General features: G+C 41.2%; 1 protein-coding gene across 7 annotated transcripts in view; it reads right to left on the bottom strand.

Moving 5' to 3' along the window:
- The window catches only part of KIAA1109 (KIAA1109 ortholog), a 197807-nt gene that overhangs the window by 24655 nt on the left and 151555 nt on the right, over positions 1-21597 (bottom strand). For 5 of the 7 annotated variants that reach the window (XM_027853674.1, XM_027853680.1, XM_027853678.1 and 2 more), the window contains 9 exons: positions 18943-19052; positions 17946-18036; positions 17144-17206; positions 14065-14318; positions 11105-11320; positions 8475-8655; positions 6205-6301; positions 4174-4335; positions 1426-1565 (listed from right to left, as the gene is read on the bottom strand). In XM_027853674.1, the coding sequence (XP_027709475.1) occupies positions 1426-1565; positions 4174-4335; positions 6205-6301; positions 8475-8655; positions 11105-11320; positions 14065-14318; positions 17144-17206; positions 17946-18036; positions 18943-19052 (1314 nt within the window). The remainder of the gene's footprint in view (positions 1-1425; positions 1566-4173; positions 4336-6204; positions 6302-8474; positions 8656-11104; positions 11321-14064; positions 14319-17143; positions 17207-17945; positions 18037-18942; positions 19053-21597) is intronic. The other 2 variants (XM_027853679.1, XM_027853681.1) reach the window with 1 other exon arrangement.

Here is a 21597-nt window from a genome sequence, read left to right as displayed (position 1 = left end):
GAGAGAGAGAGAGAGAGAGAGAGAGAGAGAGAGAGAGAGAGAGAGAGTGTGTGTGTGTGTGTGTGTGTGTGTGTGTGTGTGTGTGTGTGTGTGTGTGTGTGTGTGGGGGCGTATCACTCCTTCTGGTCTGCTGAATATTAGTCCCGTGCAGGGTGAGGTCGGGGCAGCTGGGTCCCAAGAACCACGCTTAAGGTGGGCAAGGCCCATCATCAGGAGGTCCTCAGGGGGAAGACCTCAGTCAACAGTGGCTCTTGAAGCTTAGTTATACACATTATCTGTGTCTGTGGAGCAAACTCACAGGCTCATTACGCTTCCTTTAAATATTCAATGAGACAACATGTATATAGCAACTCGGTCAAGTAGACAGGGAATGGCAGTCTGCGCAGAAAGAGCTACTGAGGCAATAAAGAAAGGGAAAGCATTTCCCGCATCCACGGTGCCCACTAAGGACCTTCTATTATGCCTTAAGTTCTCACCATAAAAAGGCACGATTCGTAAGGTTACGGATTTAAATACTCATCTTCTACACAAAGGCCAAAGTCACTAAAAGCGAGGCGAACACAGACAATCTATCCCAAATGGTGGCGGGGGTTGTGGGCAGGAGGTCCAGTCGAGGACCAAGGGATTCAGGTTGTAGGGGCACCCCCCACCCCCTCCTCGCTTGACTGCGGGGAGAGCTAGAACTCAAGCTGGACCCGGTGGCTGAGACTAGTCTGGGGTTGGTTTGCTAGGCTCGATCTTGGACCCGTCATTCACCTGTAGGTAAAGGAGGTTCCTGGCGGTGGGATGAAAACTTGACTTGCTTATGTCCCAGGTACATACAGAGTGCTGTCATGAAGGTTTAAAGATCTGAAGGCTCCCCCTTATCCCCCAATCATGTTTTCCTCCTCCCCTTTGTAAAGCAACACGGAAAAAGCGTTAGATCTGGGATCGCAGGACCGGGTTAAAATTGTGGCTCTGCCCCGTTTCGAGCTGTGTGATCTCAGATGAATCATCTCCTCTCTGTGGGTCTCAGCTTTCTCAACTGTAAAACTAACGGGCTGGCTGAGATCGTCTCTGTGGCTCCTTCCAGCTCTAAGTTCATGATACTATGAGTCTAGGAGAGTGAATGCTATTTTATTATTTACATGATTTACATTTTTACTTACATTACTTACATTATTCTAATTCCAGTCTTAAGATTGTTTGAATCATAACACTTCCACTACATTTTAATATTCTTTGAATCACATGTGAGCTAAGAATTATTATGAGAAGTGTTGGAGGAAGCGTGACAATTTTTTCAAAGGGACGCATCACTAAGTAAAGTTAGGAAACTACAGCCTTCAGGCAAGGTTAATAACTGAGACTTTTTCAGATTTAGGTAAGAATTATTTTAAAGTAAAAAAAAACAACCCAACTCCACTAGACCAATGATAAAATCACCTGAACTCGGACATAGACCACGACATCAACAGGGAAGGAGGAGTAGGCAGAGGTTGAAGATGACACCAACGATGTTGTCGACTCTTCCATTGGGTCTGGTATTTCAAAGTGCCCCATGTCTTCATCTTGTGAGCTAACAGCTGTTAAAATATAAACAACTATCTAACACTGTAACAGTAATGACACCAGGTCTGGGCTCTAAGGCCCCTCCAAGAAACACGCACCCAATGGCAATAAGAACAACCACCATCCCCTCCCCAAATCCAACCCAGGGTTGTGCCATCAGGCTTGGAATGGCAAAGGAGGGGAATGCCAGCCAGGGTGACGTAGGGCAAGGAACTCTGTGTACCGCTGGGCCCTTTCAACATGAGGGTAGACTGGCCAAAGACAGAATGCATCTCAGAAAAGCTGGCAAGATCCAAAAAAAAAATAGTCTGTAGCATCTTACAAATCAAATCAGAAGGGTGAAGGGGAGAGAAGTCTGCCTCATGGATATCCTCCACACTAGTGAGACACTAGTAGTCATTAAGAAGGAAGGAGAAGAGCAGGGGAGGTACCTAGAAATTCACAGGAGATACAAGTCAAGCAAGGAGCCAGTAGGACCAGCCCCACGGCCTCCAGGGAGTCTACACATATATCCAAAGACCAAGCTGCACACAAGAGGAACTAGGGATCCTAACACAAGGGAGCACTCACTGAGACTTGATGGGATGAAAGGCATGACTGGACCATAGCTGTGGAGGGGAACATCATGGTAGGATGACGCAGAACATTTGGGCGAAGATGGGTATGCTAGACCCATCTCTTGAGAGTCTATTGTTAAATTTTTAGTGCTGGGGTGGGGAACCTGTGGCCTTGAAGCATTTAGTCCTCAGAAATTGGCAATCACCACAGATTAGAGCTTGGTTTATTGTTTTGTTCGTTGTTTAAACCTGAGAAAAGCGTTAATAATATATATTAAAATGAAAAGTGTATGTGCATCCCCCCCCCCCGATCTTAGGCTACATAAGAGGGGCACGGCTTTCAGGAGCAGGAGGTGAGAGTCTCACTGTACGCCGCCTTTATCAGACCTCCTTGGCCATATGCCCCTAGAGGTAGCTCAGTGGGACACTGAATAGAACACTAGACCCAGAGTCAGGAAGACCTGAGTTCAAATCATTCCTCAGATGCTTATTAGCTATGTGACCCTGGGCAAGTCACCTAACCTCTGTCTGCCTTGGTTTCCTCATCTGTGAAATGAGGATAATAACAATACCTTCTTGCCAAGGTGGCTGTGAGAATCAAATGAGAATATTTGACACACAGTAGGCACTTAATAACACATGTTCCCTTTCTTCCTCCTTTAACACTTTCAACTATAATGGACAGTTATTTTATCAACCTGTGCAAAAGTCCAAAGAGCATTAAATATAAAGGAATAATATCTAGATAGCAACTTGTCCCAGGATTTTTGCTCTCTGAATCCCCTCAAAAAAAGAGAAGCAGTAAAAACAGCAGACCCTTACGTCACAGAGCGAGCTGACTAAGATTTGACGAGGGCTTAACACAGTATGCTCTATGCTGGCCAAGGAACTTGTCTAGGATGCCTGAAAAAGTTCTGGAATGTCTGATGGAGAAGGTCTGAAAAGGGGGTCTGGGGATTAGCCAGAGCCAGCCTGGCAGCTTCAACAACCACAGGTCATGCAAGACTCGCCTCCTTTCCTTCTCCGACATCTACCAAGATGGATGGAATTGACCTAGATTTCAGCTAAGCGTTTGGTCATGCGTTTGGCTGTACTAATTTTGTGGAGAAGATGCAGAGACACAGACGAAGTGGTGATAGAATCTGATGGCCTGAGACCTGGCTGGCCAGCTGACTTGACAGGAGTTTGTCATTCAATGTCAACATGGCAGGAGGTCTCTAGTGGGGAACCCCAGCGATCTATGCCTGGGACTGCTGAACACTCCTATCAATGACAGATAAGTCATGCAGTGACCTGCATGTTCATCAAACCTTTGGATGACACAAGGCTGGGAGAAGTAACTAGGACACTGAATGACAACAGGATCCAAAAGATCTCAGCAGGTTTCTGACTAATAAGATACAATTCAAGACGGCACGCTGTGGTGGTGATTCCTCTGGGGTTGGGTTGGACTAGAGGCCCACTAAGGGTACTTCCATTCTACAATTCTGTGATTCATTTTCTGATATTTTATATACCAAGCTCCTAGCCCAGCACAGTGCTTGACACACAGTAAGTGTGCTGATGGTTGTCATTTTTTCACTCGATTATCACAACAAATCTTTTGAGGTAAGTATTGTAGCTGTTATCTTACCTGTTACCTTACAGACAGGAAACTGACGCTCACACCTATGGAGATGCTCAGGGGGGCGTGTGAACCCTGACTTCTCCTGATCCCAAAACCAGGGCTCTGGTCACTCAGACCATGTTGCCTCTCAAACACCGGATGTGCTTCATGGTCTCTCTTAGCCTTTGTCTTCCTTCTCCAGTCCCAGAAATCTGTGCCTAGGTCCCCCCATCTAGTCTCTGCAAATTTAAGGTCCCCAGAAATCATGACACAGTAGCTGAATATTAACTTCTTTTAAACTCCAATTTCCTTATCTATAAAATGAAGGGTTGGGCTGGATAATATCTACTTATCTTTCACGGTTATATGGTGCTAGATGTGATCAGAGCAAGTAAGGGAAAGAAGTAAGAGGTAAATCTGTCCCCACAGATATATATAAGAAAGAAAAAAGTGGCTTACCAGTATAATTCCTTTCAATTGGTGTAATAGGGATGGTTTCAAGGGCCTTCTCCAGAAAATCTAATAGACAGGGACTAATCACCATTTCTTCTGGCAGTGACTGAAGGGCGACCCAGGCATATAATTTCGCTGTTTTTACCCCTCCACTTCCTTTCCCTTTGGCTGAAACGTTTGTAAGTGTTACACTTATTAAACGATACTCGAGAAATCATTCCATTAAAGTAAAAAGACAGATTTCATTGTTACAGAAGTCACAATTACAAGATACATATTAATACAGTGAACCATCTAATAATTAAGGACCACTTTTACTCATGAATAACACAACAAAGCATTAACATAAAACAGTAGGTTGGAAGAAATGATAAAATGATGTTAGAATGCAAGGATTATCAACAATTTCTAATACAATGGTTCTTCCTACTTGCTCTAGGTCACATACTTTGGTTTAATTCTCAACTTTAATTATTTTTTCCACCTTAGAAGGTGAAGTAAATCATGAATGACTGCAGTAAATGGCAAAGGAAAATCATAAGCACAGTATGTCCTTAACATGCTTTTTTAGATATCTGGAACTAAATCTAGAAAAATATGTCAAAACAACTAAAGACCCTCCCTCAAAGGGAGAGGGAAGTATTATGTCAAAGTATGTCAAGTATTATGTCAAAGTCACTTTTGTCCCTTTTCCTTAGCTCCCACACTCAATCAGTTGCCAAGATGTGATAATTCTGTCCTGATAACAATTTCACACATCACCCCTCCCTTGGGATCATTTATTCTCCTGGGGGATACAACACAATACGCAAACAAACAAGGAAGGATAAGGCCATCTGCTCATCTCCACAGTAGCTACTTTATTTCTGTCTTTATATGGCTAGCCAGTGGTTGGTCCCTAGCAAGGGCTTACTAAATGCTAACCAGCTGCCTGATGTATTCTCAGGTTCCCTCTCCGGCCACTTTCCTCCTGGCTTCCCACTCTCCTCTTCCTACAGTGTGCTTAAGTGTGCTTGTCCATTCTCATGACTGCAGCTTCAATGAGGATGAGTCCTAATTCTAATGTCCCCACTTCACAGCTGAAAAGGATTCACTGATCAGACAAAACATGACATGTTATCTAGGAGTCTCCTCATCCACCAGACTGTAGGCTAAGTAAAAGCAGGGATCATTAGTTAAACTTTCTATCACCCCCAACATCTGGCATAGGGATCTTCACACAGAAAGGACGTAAGACATGTTTGCTGTCTGGCTGGGTCACACAATGTCCAAATTTCTCTGCCTGATTTTGTCTGTCCAACCTTCCAAATTTCAATTTCCAGTATTTCCCAACCTCCAGAATTTAGCTGGGCAGGTCTCTTTATCATTCCCTACATGGGCCACCATCATTTGTGTATGTAATGGGTTTGGTAATTGTAGAAATGTAGAAATTCTGTAGAAATGTGAGCTATTTAAACTTTTCTCCCCCTCTCTTTTTGAAGGATGATCCCCCTAAGGATGGTCATTCCTCTTCCTGGTCATCTCTCTATTTTGAATCAGAATCAGATTTCCAGAGAACAAAAATGGCCTGACGAGGGAAAGGTATGCTCACTCTCAACTTCCTCACATATAGTCAGGCCGCATTTACTGTAGGCCTTCTTTAGCAGACTACAAAGTGGAAGGTTACTTAAAGGACAACTTCCCCTGACTTCATCAATCATTCAAACGCAGACGTGCAGTGGATGCCTATCATTAAGACCGGTGCTGAAATCTGGCTTATCAGTCTGAAGAATGGCCAAAAGAATACTGTGCTTAGGATACTGAATGTGATTTTTAAGAATCAGCACTTGGAAGTCTGTGACCATTTATCATCAACTTTTGTAAGAAAAAGACACTAGAGCAGGTAGGTGATGACACAGACAGCACACTCTTCTTCAGTACCTGAGGGAATAGGTGGGGGTTGGGGAGGAAGTAAGGTGCTAGTCTTGCTCTGGAAAGTGCTAGGTAAAAGAGGAGGAGGAGGAGGAGGAGGAGGAGGCGTGGCATTATCTCTCATACCATACAGCTTGGACTCTTTGGAAAGGGTTCTTGGCAAAGAAGATCCTCTGGAAGCATTTGGCGACTCAGTCTTTAGGGTCTTGGAGTTGTAATGTAGCTGCATTGAAAAAAAATAAGTTTTAAAAGTCAAATAAGGCAGAAACGAGGGCCTAATTTATGAAATAATTTTCCTTATAGTAAAATCTTCATTGTACTATAATCTTTGAAAAATTAAAATTTCACCAATCAAAATGTTCAGAGTATTCTGCTTTAAGGCACTCGAGCAAAAAGAGATAAAAAGAGAACTGTGTGCTTTTTAAGTCAAAATATTCAGGCACAATGATGTAAAAAGTCCTTGACTAAGTTAACTAAGTGGGGGGAATCTTGGGCCTTAGCTCTGCCATTAGTTAGACATGTGACCTCGGGCCCATCACCTACGTTGTTTTGGCCTACTCTCTTCACCTGTAAAATGGGAAGCCTGCATGAGATGGCTGCTGAGGTCCTTCCTAGCTCATGTAATCTCCAGTCTCTGGGTGAGCCTTACCTACTGGAAAGTCGCCAGCCTGACCCACAAGGCTACTTATTTAAAAGGCTGGGTTAAGGCAATAATGTGTAGGATCTGTCACCTGACGCTTTTATCCCAGTGCCTTCCTGGGTAACACCAAGAGTGAAGCCCAGGATCCAGGGTGGTGGCCACGTCTGAACCTTGGGGCACTTAAGAGCCTCCAGAATGGCCCTCCTGCTGCAGCCCAGGACGTGGCTGGTCTATACGCACTGAGCAGGATTTACAGAGAGTGGGACTGGACATCAAGTCAGATGCTAGCCATTCCACTGTAAAGCGCTGAGCTATGACCTACAACTTCCTTTCTCCCACATTGGGTCGCTTTTGGTCAACAATTTATTTTCTTCCCTCATTTTCTGTGGATGTAAATATTCAACAGGTAAATACTTCCTGGGTTAAGGCAAGCACTACATTATGCTAAGTAAGTACAAAATAATTATTACATTTATTTATTAGAACAGGACAACAAGCTATTTTTTTTAAAAGTTCCTTCTGAAACTTCCAATTCCATTTATTTCCAATAATCAGAGAGGCAGCAGAGAGCAGTGAACAGAGGCTCTGGAAGACAAAGGTTTTAAGTCTCCTCTCTGAGGAGTCACGCTCAGGGCCCTGGGTACTCGCCAAGACCAAGGGGCAGAGAAATCCTGATCCTCGTGGGGACAGGGAGCCTCCTCTCTGGGAGCTCTGGTCTCTACCCAGTCTTCTGTCAACAACAAAATAAAAACCAGGGATGTCTCTGGAGGCTACTCGTTCAGCATCTTGGCTGGAAATTTGGACATCTGCAAGTCTAACCAGTATCTGATCTGAAAAGAAATCTCTTCATCCCTGAAAAGAGCTCACCCCTTCAAGTTCCCCCAAATGACTACCACTCCTCTTTTAAATCTTCCTCTTCAGGCTGAAGGTGTCTAGCCATCCACTAATCCTGCTGAGGGCTGGCTGCTTTCCACTGCCCTCTCCTCTGCACAGGGGACAGTTTATGAGTGACACTCTAAACTGAGGTGCCTGAAATAGCGGCAGATTCTCCTCTCCACTTAAGCCCAGGAGACATGATTTTATTACTCTGTTTTCTCCTGCTGAATGAGCAAACTTTCTTTACTTGCAGGACAATTTTTCCTCCTTGTACAGTCTTAATAAAACCCAGAAAAAGAGGATTTAGATCCTCATTTTACTCATACAACTACTGGCATTCGAGTTTGATATTAAGTTCACAATGACAACATAAACCAGAAGAACAGGATTTGTGGATATGTCATCCCATTGTAAGACACTCTCTGCACTCAGCTAGTCATCACCTCTGCATACTCAGCACTAGGGAGAGCACCTGCCCACAGCAGAAACTCAGGAAATGTTTATGCAAACCATCTGTGTGTGTGAGAAGGTGTGTGAAAGAGAAGGCAGCCACGTGATGAGAAGTCATCATCCCTTCTCTTGGAATGTTCTCTTACTGCAACTCACTTAGCCAGAAAAGCAACACCAGGAAACCTGTTAAATTTCTCAAGTTTATCAACTACTTCCTGCCAACCGTCACTTTTATGGAAAAAGCAAGCAGCAGAAACTGCAGAAATGACAAATTATGAGACTTCCTGGAGGATGGAGGAGATGACTTAATGAGAGAAAACCAGAGGGCACGAATGCCACTTTGAGCATCAACCTAGGACACGTGCTGTGGAAGGGAAGAAGACAGACAGCGTCATCATCTCATTCCTCAGCACGAGGACGACGTCTTCACCTTGACATCAACTCCAGGGATATAGAAGACTGTTGTCTCCAGGTCACTGGGCTTGGTTTGCAGAGATGATGGCACTTTTTTGCCAGTCATTAAATGGGTAGTAGAAGCATAGTTTGTTTGAAATTTCTTCTTTTTCGAGGGGGATTCTTGATCTAAGCTTCTGGAACTCCGGTCATAACTTCTGCAGACAGAGATATATTGTTATTGACAGAAAATTCTGATTTTACCTTATGTTAAGCAATCAGTTAATTAACATTTTTTTGATGGTTAAATAGGAAAAATTTAGGCTAAAACTAAACTCTAAAGTGAAAGTGAATCAACCGTATTTTTATTCAATTGTTAGGATATTTGAAAAGGAAAATTTCATCAAAGTCTTTGGCTTGGCTTGCTGGAGTTTAATGGGAATCAGGTCCATGGTAGAGGCTTAAATAACTGTGAGATAGCTATGGAGATTAAAGGCATCGACCTTGGCCATTCGGCCATCAGGCCCTCACAGTCTATGACCCAGCCCAGCCCCTGTACCCTGACACTTGAAAGAGAATGATGGCCCTTCTGTTGTTCACAGGGCCAAAGTTTCTAGACTGCCTATAGCTAGCAAACCCCAAGCTCTCACTCTTTCCATTCCCGTGACTCCTCCTTGCTGTCACCACCCCGTTCTCTCAGCCTCTCCATTCGATCATTAACACATGTCCCTTCATCTCACAACCTCCTTGCTGTTCCTCCTAGGATACTCCATTTCCTGACTCTGGGCATTTCGTCTGGATGCCCCTCATACCTGGAATGCTCTCCCTTCTTGCTTCCCTCATGCCCCAGCTAAACCCTGTTTTCTCTAGGAAGCCTTCCTGAGCCCCCTAAATTCGGGCGCCTCTGCTGTGTCGAGGTCTCCAATTTATCACATCTCCTTGTTTGCACGACTATCTCCCCTTCATTAGACTGCGAGCCCCTTGAGCGGGTACGACTTCTGGTCTTTCTTCAGATCCGCAGCACTGAGCATCGAGCCTGACGTGGTGTAAGTGCTGAACAACTCTTTCTTGACTGACTGACTGACTGACTCTCACGCTCTTTCCATCTTCTGGCACTCAGGGAGGCCTGACTTTCCTTAGAAGACACTGCTTTGTTGGTCATGTTTTCCAGCATTGGTCGGACCTCCTCTCATGCCCCGTGCCCCCCAATCCCACAGAAGTCGGCACACTCATTGTTTCCCACTGTGACTTTCACACTCTCCTCCTGCCACCATCACTTAGTAATCTCTTTTTTGAGGCTCACCACATCAAGCTACGTCCCCCAATCCAGGACCTGATGATGTCGTCTCTGGGCTCCTGACGCATTGTCCCTCCTTTCATAAGAAGTTCAGTGTCCGGCTCAAAGTCTTCCTCCCTGTCCCGACGCATGCCCTTACACTCTCAGGCGTCAACGCACACACCGACATTCGCTCAGACACCCCGACCTCTCAGTTCTTCCATCTATTGAGCTCCCATGACTTATTCCGTCCCTTCACATCTCAGTCACACAGCGGGATGGACGGTTGCACTCCTGACCTAGTGACAATCCACTAGCGTTGCACTTTCATTATTAACAAGTGTGAAATTCCTTAGCCAACCATAATCTTCTGTCACTCCATCTCTCTTGGAGGCTTAGCTCACCATGACCGCCTGTCATTCCAGCACATGGTACTGTCACAGGCCCAAACTCCTGACCTAACTACACCCTCCTTCCTTCACAATCTGCACCTGGAGTAGTGACCCATTTAATGTTACACTGTTTAACGTTTGCCCCCACACCGTCAAACCCCAGTTTGGACTATCTCCTCCAGCCCTCTTGTCTGCTCCTACCCACATGCTGCTAAAGGAAGTCACCCAACAGCTGACTGGATGACTGCACTTTTATGTGACTTAATGATGCTGTTCTATCATTTCCTCTCGGCTGGGCCCTCTCTGACTCTTCCATCATTAATTCTTTCAATCTACAGGCTCACTCCCTTTTGCTTACAAACATGCCAATGTTTCTACCATCTTCAAAAACCCCTGCTTCACCATGAGGTGAAGCTGTCCTTGTCAAGATCTTTCCTATCATTCACGGTCATCTTTCCAGAAAAAGTTCTGTCTCCACTGACTGCCTGCTTCTTCCCCTCTCGCTCATTTCTTGGACCTTTGGGATCTGGTTTCTGACCCCATCACTCAATGGATGTTGCTCTTTCAACAATTTCCCAGCTGCCCACTCCGACAGTCTTTTCTCAGGCCTTCTTAAATAAGATTCGAGACCACAACTGAACTACCGAATTCCAAGACACTCAGGATAGCCTTCCCGTATGCAACATCATCTGGTCTATTCTAACCAGTAAAGATAAGTCACACTGACTGCATTCATTCATGTTATTTTCAGAAGTATGGACATTATTAAAATCACCAATGAGAGGACTATTCATGACACCCATTTAAACTACTATATCAATTCAAGTTGCCATAAAATGTTGCACACCATTGTTTAGAAATTTGAATGATAAGAAACATTTATTTTTAATTTCTGTTTAAAACACTAAATTGAAATGGGCTCCTCCCCCCATTTAATTCAAGTGTGAAGGCAGTGAAGAATGCACTCAAATGTTCTCCTCCTCCCCGCTGGCCTCTCACCTTCTCAAGCTCAGATCATCGTGTTCTTGCAGAAGGGTGGTTGGATGCAGGACACATTTTCCACTATCAATTTCAACTCGAATATCAAGTTCAAAGTCAATATTTCTCTCTGTGGTTGTGCCACTCAGATTTCTGTTGACAGGCGCTGTTGGCCAACGTTCGGTAAACAGCTGATGCACAGCAGCAAAGCCTGTTGCTTTTTTACGGGATGTATGGCTACAAAACAACATTTACTCATTAAATTACTCATCACATTAAATATTATAAAATATTTCCAAAAACCTATATTTGAACACATTACAGTTAACATAGTGTTAATATTTTTCTACACATATATTTTACAAACTCATATAAACTAGAAGTCACTGAACCACAATGAGCAGCAGGACCGTTCTAAGACACTAAGATTGCTATACATGGAAAGCAATAGCTAAGCTAGTACATTTCAGCGTGCATCGTGAAATGCCAGGCCATAAAAATAAAAATGTGTGGGTCAAAATAATTAACTTCCCACATATAATTTAGGAGGAGGCATGACTAGACGGCAGTTCTTGTGAAGAGGATCTGGGACTTCAGAGGATTAGAATGTCACGAGTCAACTGTAGGATCTGGAAGCCAAAAAGCTGGCATCAAGCAAGGAGGCGTCCGCACTCTGGACAGGAAAGCCCTGCTCTTCTCTGCCCCGGGCACCCCAGATCTAGGTAGTTACTGTGCTCAGTGTTGGTGCCACGTTTCTAGAAAGGCCAATGACACTTGTCCTGGGTTTTCTCTTTTCTTATGCCCACACTTGTTTTTCTGCTCACCTCACCTCTGGGTTTAATGATCTCACCGAGTAGAGGACTTAGAGTCACTATTATCCAGGCCCAGGCTCTCTCTCGAGCTTCAGACCCATCACCTATTGGACATTTTAAATGGGATGTCCTTAATAAAAAGATCCTTTTAATAAAAGGATTTGTTCTGTGAAGTCTGGATTCAGTCAAAGGGCCACACTTGAGGACCAAAGGGCCACATGTGGCCTCCAGGCCGCAGGTTCCCCACCCCTGGTTAGGTCCTCATTGCCTTTCACTGATATTATCGCCACAGCCTCTTAATGGGTTTCCTGCCTCAAGTCTCTCCCCATTCCTGTCCACACCGCTGCCAAAGTAGCTTTCTTTAAGTGCAGATCTGACACATAAACTCCAGTGGCTCCCCCTTGCCTCTATGAAAAATAAAAACTCCTCTCTTTAGCATTGAACGCTCTTCCCATCCTGGTCCCCACCTATCCTTCTAGCCTCAAGGTCCGTCACCTATGCCCCCCCACCATTGCATATTCTGAGATCCAGCCAAACTGACCCTCTCTCTACTCTGTACAGACGCCACCCCATCTCTGTCTGTGGCTTGGCAGCGGCTGCCCTCAGTGTTTGGAACGCACCCCCTCATAGGATCCCTCTTGTCCCAAGCATCCTCTTCTACACGAGGCCTTTCCTGGTGCCTGCCCTCCCTCCCAAACCATTCCCTCCGTTAAAATGCGAGCTCCTTCGGGCTCAAGACTGTTTTGTTCATTCTACAGGTATCCGGAGTGCTGAGCCCAATGTCTGGACGGTATGTGCCTAATGATGCTTCTTGATTACATCCGACTTATGACTTTCTTGGACTAGATGACCTCGGAGGTCACTTCTAACAGGTTCTGTGACCAATGGGTCTGGTCCACTTTCTGAAGAGAAGATGAGAAACTGTAAGATAGGTCAAAGTACAGGGAGCAACGAAAAGGAAATGGGCCTTTCTCATGGCTTGTGTGCAAATTAAAATTATATTAACATCCTAGATATTTACAACAGAGGGAAAGGAAGCTTCATCTCTACTTCTTAGGGATAGCTTGTGCTACTGGGAATAATCCTATTTCCTGTTTTCCTTCTAACCGGAGAGTGTGAAAGCGGCCAGGCAAACTGAAAATTGTCAAGACCTATCATTTGTGTACAAAAATATGAAATGCCTAAAAAAAACACAGAACAAATGCAAAATCCAATCCAGTCTCAGAAAAGACAAACAGAACTAGCTGTAAAGGACCTACCAAAGAACAAAGAAATACTGGTCCAGATGGATTTTTATAGTAGAACTTTAAAGAATAACTAATACCCACATACAGATGATTAATACTTATACACAATCATTTTCAAAAACAGTCTTTTATTAGACTCATTTTATAAGGCAAATATATTCTTAATTTCTAAACAAAGGAAAGATAAAGCAGAGCAAGAGAACTATAGGCCAATATCACTGCTGAACAGATTGCAAAATTTAAAATAAAATTCTAGAAAAGAGATAATAGCAATGTATTAAAAAAAAAACCAAAATAATGATTTGGCATGATCAAGTTGGACTTGTGTTAAGGATGCAAAAAAGTTAAACGTTAAGAAAAATATTAATCATATTAGGAAAAAAAAATCTAAAATCACATTTATAGCAAAAGATGCAGAGAAAGCCTTTGATGAAGGAAGACATTTGTTCATGCTAAAAACCCTACAAAGTATGGGCAAAGAAGGATCTTTTTTTTTAATACAGTAAAAAGTATCTAGAACCAAAAGCTGGAATTATATGCAATGGGGAAATACTTAACGCTTTCCCACTAAAAACAGGAGAGTGAAGAAGGGATGCCACCTTTATGCCCTGTTACTTGTCATAGTTATAGTAATAGCAATAAGACAAAGAAAATAAAGGAATAAAGACAGGCAACGAGGAGATAAAATCATCTCTATATGCTGATTATATGATGGTTTACTTAGAAAATCCTAAGGAATTAGAAAATAAACTGATATAATTAGTAGCTTCAGCAAAGTTACAGGCAGTCAACAAAATAAATCCACAAAAAGCTATTAACTATGCAACTCCAGACTTCCACATTTTCACATACACTCTTAGGGCTGTATCATAAGTGCTAGAAATATTTTTTGAAAAATAAAAATAAACGTCTAACTACTTACGAGGGTTTCCTGTAAAAATAAAGCCTTTCCCTATCATGGTCATCTTCCTTTTCATCTTTTTCTGAATCTTCACTGGAAGAAGACAAACTATCATCCCTTCTCCCCTCTTCATTTTGGAAAGGAATGCCTTGTGAGAAGACAACTGGAGTTTTCGGCGAACTGAACACTGAGCATGATCCTTCACTGGTTGACGAGTACTGTGATGGCCCATCAATGGTTACTGACAAAAGGTCCAATTCTGTTTCCTCAGGAAACTGGTGGCAAAAATACATTATTAATATTCACACATTTCTCAATGACAAATCTTTGCAAGTTAAAGTTCCTCAATTTGATTAGAAAAAACCAGCAGCCTTATGAATGCATGAAACGAGTGTGTTTACATACATGCACAAACACACATGCATATATATGCGTGTGTGTCTCAATTTACCAGGTATTATCTTTAATATTTATTAAAGCTTAAAACTTCATTAAAACTTTTGAGACACTGTACATGTTTTAAAAGAGGGAGGACAATGCAATGTTTTATCACTGCATTCTCAAGTAAACGAACTTAAAATCTGCCTTAAGTCAATAAATGACAAATGGAAAATGCTAATTTTTAAACTAAAGCAAAAGTCAGACATGCAGAAGCAACAGTATAAGTATATAATCACTTGTAAATAAGAAATACAGAAGGGTGAATTAGTGAAAGAAGAGCATGCAGTGTTACTATGGAATTTTTGGTAATCTCACGGTAGTAATTTTAAATGTTTTTTGGTAAATATAAAATCAACATTTGAAAAAAAAAAGTAGTCAAGTAGTTGTGTAGCTTAATATTTATAAAACTTAAAAATGTTCACATCTATCAGAAATCTGAACTGCTCCACGGCATTTACTGATTAAATGATGGACTGGCATCACTGTGAATTCAAACCATCCTAAGATGCAGGTGGACCTCACTTTATAAGACGTGTGCTCTTGAACAGAAGTCTAAATTTGTGTTTTTGTACACAAAATCGTGTTTTATATTCATTTGGAAGCTCACCATTTAAAAGAACTCTGTGAGAGCTTTTGTGATACAAATCATTATTAAATTAACTATTTTCATGTTTAGATATATGTATGTTATGTTCTTCAGATAGGGCATATTTCTACTTGGAAGCAAAATCTTGAACCATCACTTCTATTCAGACCCAACAAATTCTTGTAGCTCATTTGAGTTTTTTATTTAAGTTTTTGATTTTTATTTATTATTTTATTTATTTGTGGTTCAAATAAATTTAAGTTTTTTTAAATGTGAGGCTTTTATATACATAAGCACATACACTGATATAGAGAGATGGATATACACACAAACATGTATATGCATATATGTGTGTATATATATGTTTTATGTATATACACACATATATGTATGCATATATAAACATTTAATCTTAAAACTACACTAAGATCTTTGGGAAACCCTATAAATGTAATATACAATCTCATATGTATATACTATATATTATATATAATACACATACACATACATCTATATAAATGTATCTATATAATATATATTATGTATATATATATAATGATACAAGCATAACATTTGAATTGGACAAGATAATATCTAAAGGCCTCTTCTGGCTCTAAATTGATATAATTTTTAAACACAGTTTGTTTTATTTCCCCTGTCGATAACCATGGGATTTTACAGTCATTCTGCTTTTCTGTGACCTGACTTTACCCTCTAACAGCTGTATGATCTCACTTCGTTTATCAGACAAAAGGGAAGAGTCACGTTTAATGCTCACTTCATTAACCATTACTCATTTTGTTCTTATCTCTTTTGACAGAGTTCATATTAAAAACTTCTTGGACAAGTCTCTATCCTGCTATCACTCTTTTACATTTATTATTATTCTCTTATGGATGACTGATGGATGGAGTTAATAGAAATGGTCAGAGTACAACTAGCTATCTGGCTATTACTCTTTTATGTTTAAATGTTCTGTGGACTATTGAGTGGGTAAGTAAGATAACTGCCCTTTATAATTAAAAAAGACTTATTAGACTCTAAGTTCATCTTCCGGTAGATTTATTCAACATATCAGATGAGGGTGATGACACACTGTTCTGGTCCCACCTTGTTTTAAATTCTCCTGCCAGGTCTCTCCGTATGTTGAAAGTCTGTCTATTTTGAAGGTTACATTTGGTACTGTGATATTTATCATTGGTACAAAAGGGAGCAAGGTAGTGGATAACTCTGGGTTTATAGTCAGAAGAACTGGGTTGAAATTTGGACCCGTTGATACTGACAAGGGGCAGCCAGGTGGCACCACAAATAGAGCACTGGACCTGGAGTCAGGAAGATTTGAGTCCAATTCCATCCAGCCTCAGACGCTTACTACCTGTGTGACCCTGGATAAGTCACGTAGCCTCTGCTTACCTCAGTTTCCTCATCTGTAAAATGAGGATAATACCACCACCTACTTCCCAGGGCTACTGTGAAGATGAGGTGAAGTAACAGTTGTAAAGCTCTTATTGGCACAGTGCCTGGCACACAGTAAGTGTTATATAAATATTTGTTTACCATTATAGCAATTATGACATATAGCTATTGTAGCTAGATGACATACTGGGCAAGTCACTTAACCTCTGTGTGGCTCAGGGCTTATGGACGAAGTTACAGATGGATTTTTTTCTGCCTTGGGTTGAAGGAGTTAGTGATGATGATGGCAATTGGGTCTAGTAAGGGATTCAGCAAACTGGTATAATTTGCTCCCATTTTTTGGTTCAAAATTTATATTCATTCAAGTCCTTGATTTGTAAATCATAAAAATTAAAAGGAGGGATGCTTAACGTCAAAAATATTAAATTAATATTAAAAAATTTTAAAAGCTGTTAAGTACTTTCCTATGTGTGTGTCCTAAACAAATTATACATGGTGTCACGTACACATGAAATTATTAGAGGAATTTAAAAATTCTTTGTAAAGTTTTTTTTTAAAATCTGAGTTTAGTCTGAAATAAGAGGAAGATAATTTGAAAACAGATTTTGCGGAAAGTTAATTAGGTTTATAGCATAATTTGTGTTCTTTTACCAGTACCTTAAAATACACTTCCCCTGGACATCGGGATTGTTGTGCATTTCCCCAAACTGTATTATTCAACTTAATTAAAATGACAAAGAAAGAAATTAACAAAACTCATAAAATGAAAACAGCAGTTACTTCATAAAACGCATGATGATCAGAATGAAACAAAGATCTTAGCCTCAATTCTCACATGCAGTAGAAGGTCACTTGGATGACATTCATGTTGACCCCGAATTAACTTTACTTCTTCATCTGGATCTATATTCTGAAAGTCACATACCTACTAACCTCTGACAACGCAGATAACACAAAAGTAATCAAGCAAAAAGCTATCATAGCCTGAAGTGGATATTTACCTAAAAGAAAAGTTCACCAACTGAAAAAAAATTTTTGCTAACTGGTAGTTATCACAGACTAGTTTTCAACGGGTTCCTAAAGACTATTAGTGGTCTATTAGCCAATATCTCATAGTATTAGTTTATAATATGACAGACTTTATTTGTGTTTCTGTCAAGAAACTGTGGTTTTTCATAGGAACCAAACCCCACCTTGCCATAAACAAATCCAATTCTCTCAATAATTTTAGTGAACTGTTTTTTGGTATTAACAAATGGAAACAGGTAAGTTATATGGACTGCAGAATATTTGTCCAAGTTGATCTCTGTGAATTCAAAAAAGTCTGAGAACCTTTGGCCTATACTCTGTTGGGTGCCTCTTAAAATGGCCTATTCTTGTTTTTAAATTGTCACTGAAATTACCAAAAGCTATCAAACTGTTCCTAGCTCTAACAGATAACATGTAAGATTTTTCTTACTGGGTCCTGGATATTGAAAGTTACTCTGGGTCCAGGAGATGCTGCATCTACACGGATTTCTGGGAGGTCCTCATTTTCTCCCAATCGAGAACTGTAAGCCGGATATAAAAGAGACAAACATTAAATACTAGAATTTTCTACTTGAAATTTACTAAGTAGACAGGCAACTACATTACCATTCTAGGCCTCAAAGTTGGCATCATTCACTGATTTCATTTTGGTATTATCACTTCAACAAGAATCAACAGACACTTGGAGAAAGTTTGGTCTAGAAGTGACCTTAATAATCACCTAGCCCGACCACTTCCTTTTACAGATGGGACACGGACCTAGAAGTACTGCCTTCCTCGTGGTCATAATAGTAATCAGAGATGGAGCAAGAATTAGAAACTAAATCATAAAAGCCCTAGAGCTCTTTACATCATGCTAAACCTTGTTATTTTATAGAGCCAGACTACAAACCATCCACATTTGCTTCACTTAAAAAAAGATGATGCTAATCTTACCATTTCACTCCAGGAATATTCAAGTTTTCCTTTTAGATAGAACATGTATTACTTTATATATTCCTTTTGGATAGCATATCTATTGCAGCAATAACTGTGTGTATTTCTGTGTGTAGATAGACATAAAGACTAAAAATACATCTGAGTTTCCTCTGATATCTCTCAATAAACTAGCCATAAATTGTTCTTGAACTAGACATTCTGGTGCCTATCAGTTTAAAACACTCATTTTCAGGTCCTGTTGCACTTGATACATAACACTATAAATTTCATTTTAAAATTTGGCAACAAACACCAGTACCGTTATTTGTCTAATCAAATATCTTGTTATCCATATGAAAAAAGGTTATGCTTTCCCTTACTTCTTGGAGCACAACCAAGAGATTTTAAGAGGGGAAGAGAGGGCACAGTTCAAGTCAATAATCTATTATAGGAGACCACAATTTTATTAGCTAACCCATCAATTCTTCTCATCTATTTCAATCCATTACCTTGCTCTTTCTGTTCTTTTAAGAGGTGGTCTTCCCGAAGCAGCAATACTTTTTGACCGGCTATAACTGGGTTTATAGCCTAGACCCCATTTGTCCTTCAGGGAAGCAGCCTGATAAAAGGGATACAAAACGGCATTTTTGTAAATTATTGATTACTTAAAATTTTTTTCTAACATAAAGAATGAAATTCTACTTATTATTTTCAAGACTAATCAGTGATAAAATACAGACATTGTAATGCACTGCTGTGAATTTTTAAAAATTACAAAAAAGATGGTCAATGAAGACTACAGGTTTCATGACACATGACTCCACTGTATTCTAAGAAGTAGAATTTTGTTACAATAGAAACACTCCAGGAATCATATTCTCTACTCAGAGAGTTAAGGTTCAGCTGCTTAGGAGTAAGAAATGAACAAGTGAAAAGCTGATGAAAATACAATATAGGACAATTCCCAAATATAATCAGCAAAGCTAAATAGTATCACAATATACCACCTGTAAGCCTAGGATAGAGGGTAGAGGACAAGGAAAAAAAAATGGGTAAGAGGATAAGTGAATAAAAAATGGCCTTCCTCTCATTTTTAATCTCCTTGATGAGCTATGAATTCTCAGGGTTGGGGGGAGGGGGATGAGGGGATGCTAGTTTGTGATTATTCGTGTTTTGCTTTCTCTTCGGTAAAAGTTTCTGATTAAGAGTTAATAGTGTCTATTTGTCTATTAACAGGGTCTACTGATAATTTTAAAAAGCTGATGGTGTCATCTTGGGCAGCTTAATTAAACTGGAAACACTCCAACAGGAGCTCAAGAACTACAGCTCTGAGTGGGAAAAGTACAGTTCTCTCAAACCAAGGTTACCCCCAGGACTCCGAATCAGCAATGCGCCAGTGTGACTGCAAGGAGGGGTGAGCGAGGCAAGGCAGGAGAGAGAAGAAAAAGCGTGACACAGTCAGACCTACCCTTTATGAAAGTCACTTTGCCAGCTGAGGGGAGGGTGGACTGGGAGTGAGGAGAGACCTGAGCCGGGGAGAACAACTGAAGGTTACTGCCAAAATCCAAGAGAGAGGTTATTCATGATCTCGGGCTGAACTAGGGTGGCAGCCGTGTGAGGGGAGTAAGCAGATGTCGACAAGAAATGCTTTAGACTTTGAAGAAACAAGATTTGGGAATAATGACAACAAGGCTGTGAATCTGGGGGACAGAAGAATGGGGTATCCTCAGCGGTAATGGGCAAGTTCAGAAGAGGGGACAGTGGAGGAGAAAAGAGGAGTTCTGTTTTACACACACTGAATTTGAGATGCCTATAGGACACCTGGGCTGAGATACACAAGAGGCATTTGGGGATGTGTGACTGTAAGTAGCTCAGGAGAGACATAAGGGCTGGATAAATAGATCTGAGAGTCATCCGTGTAGGGATAATAATTAAATACGAGATAAATCGTCATCTCAGTGGGAAGGTATGAAGATTAAGAAGGACTAGGGGAAAAGTCCCAGCAATTGGGACTTGAAGGAAGCCATAAAGCAAGGAGGAAGGGTGAGGAGGGAGAATTACAGGTACAGTAGATAGAATAGCTATTACAACTAGATTTTTCGGGACATTCTAAGTTTGGGCTAATGGGTGTTTTCCTGCTCATTGTGGTTGCTCAGACAGGTCCTGGGAAAATGTTGATTCTCCCTATTATCAAGACAGGTGATATGGAAACTGAAGGCTCTTTGACCAAGATTTGAGAGACCTAAGTCACGCACCCCGTGACAGCCCACCTACCATTTGATTAACCAATCAGAGGTGATTAGGCATCCCTCAGTTAACATGTCCTCTTGGAAGGACGGATAAATTGTGATCCTACCACCATTAGGTCTTTGGTCTAAGAGAGACAGCCAAACGACTATCTTTTTGTTAATAACCTGCTGGCCTTATTAATAAAATAATTAAATTACTCAGAAACAATGTTTCTTGAACTTTTTTAATCATCACAAGAACAAGAGAGTGTACAAAAATCCAGAAAAGGAGATAAGCCCAGGAAGAGGTGTCCAACCGCATCCAAGAAGGAAGACTAAGAAGACATTAGATTTGGCACTTAACTGGGCACTTTGGAAAGAGAAGGTTCAGATGAATGATGAGGTTGGGAGGCAGCCTACAGAGTGTTTACAAGAGAAAGGAGAAGAAATGGAGGCACAGAGGAGAGACAGCTTTTTCAAGTTTAACTGAGAAGGAAAGAGAGGAAGGTAGGATGATAGGATGACGTGAAGATCTCTCAAGGCTACAGAAGATTTGGCTCTGTCTGTAGGCAGCAGAGAAACAGTCAGTAAAGACAGAAGATTATAAAGCATGAGGATAATGGCAGATGCAATCTGCTAAAGAAGACGGGAGGGGTTAGAATCAAGGGTACATGAAGAGGGGCTGGCCTTGGTGTCATCCTCTGAGGCTGGCATAAAGGAGCATATCGTGTCAGCTGGATTGGGGATGAGGAAGAAGGGAGAAGAAAGAGCTCTTGGCAAATGGCCTCATTTTTTTTTCGGTGCAGTAAAAGGTGAAGACTGCCACTTGAGGGGTTGGGAAGAGTGAGTGGCATGGGAGGTTGAAGTGGGAGTGTTTGTATTAACTGCTATGGCCTCGATGTAGAGAAGACCGAGCTGAGATAAGCTGGAGTTAAC

This window comes from Vombatus ursinus, unplaced genomic scaffold (genome assembly GCF_900497805.2).
Source record: "Vombatus ursinus unplaced genomic scaffold, bare-nosed wombat genome assembly UNPS02010193.1, whole genome shotgun sequence".
Lineage (NCBI taxonomy): Eukaryota > Metazoa > Chordata > Mammalia > Diprotodontia > Vombatidae > Vombatus > Vombatus ursinus.
This window is presented reverse-complemented; position numbering and strand designations above follow the sequence as displayed.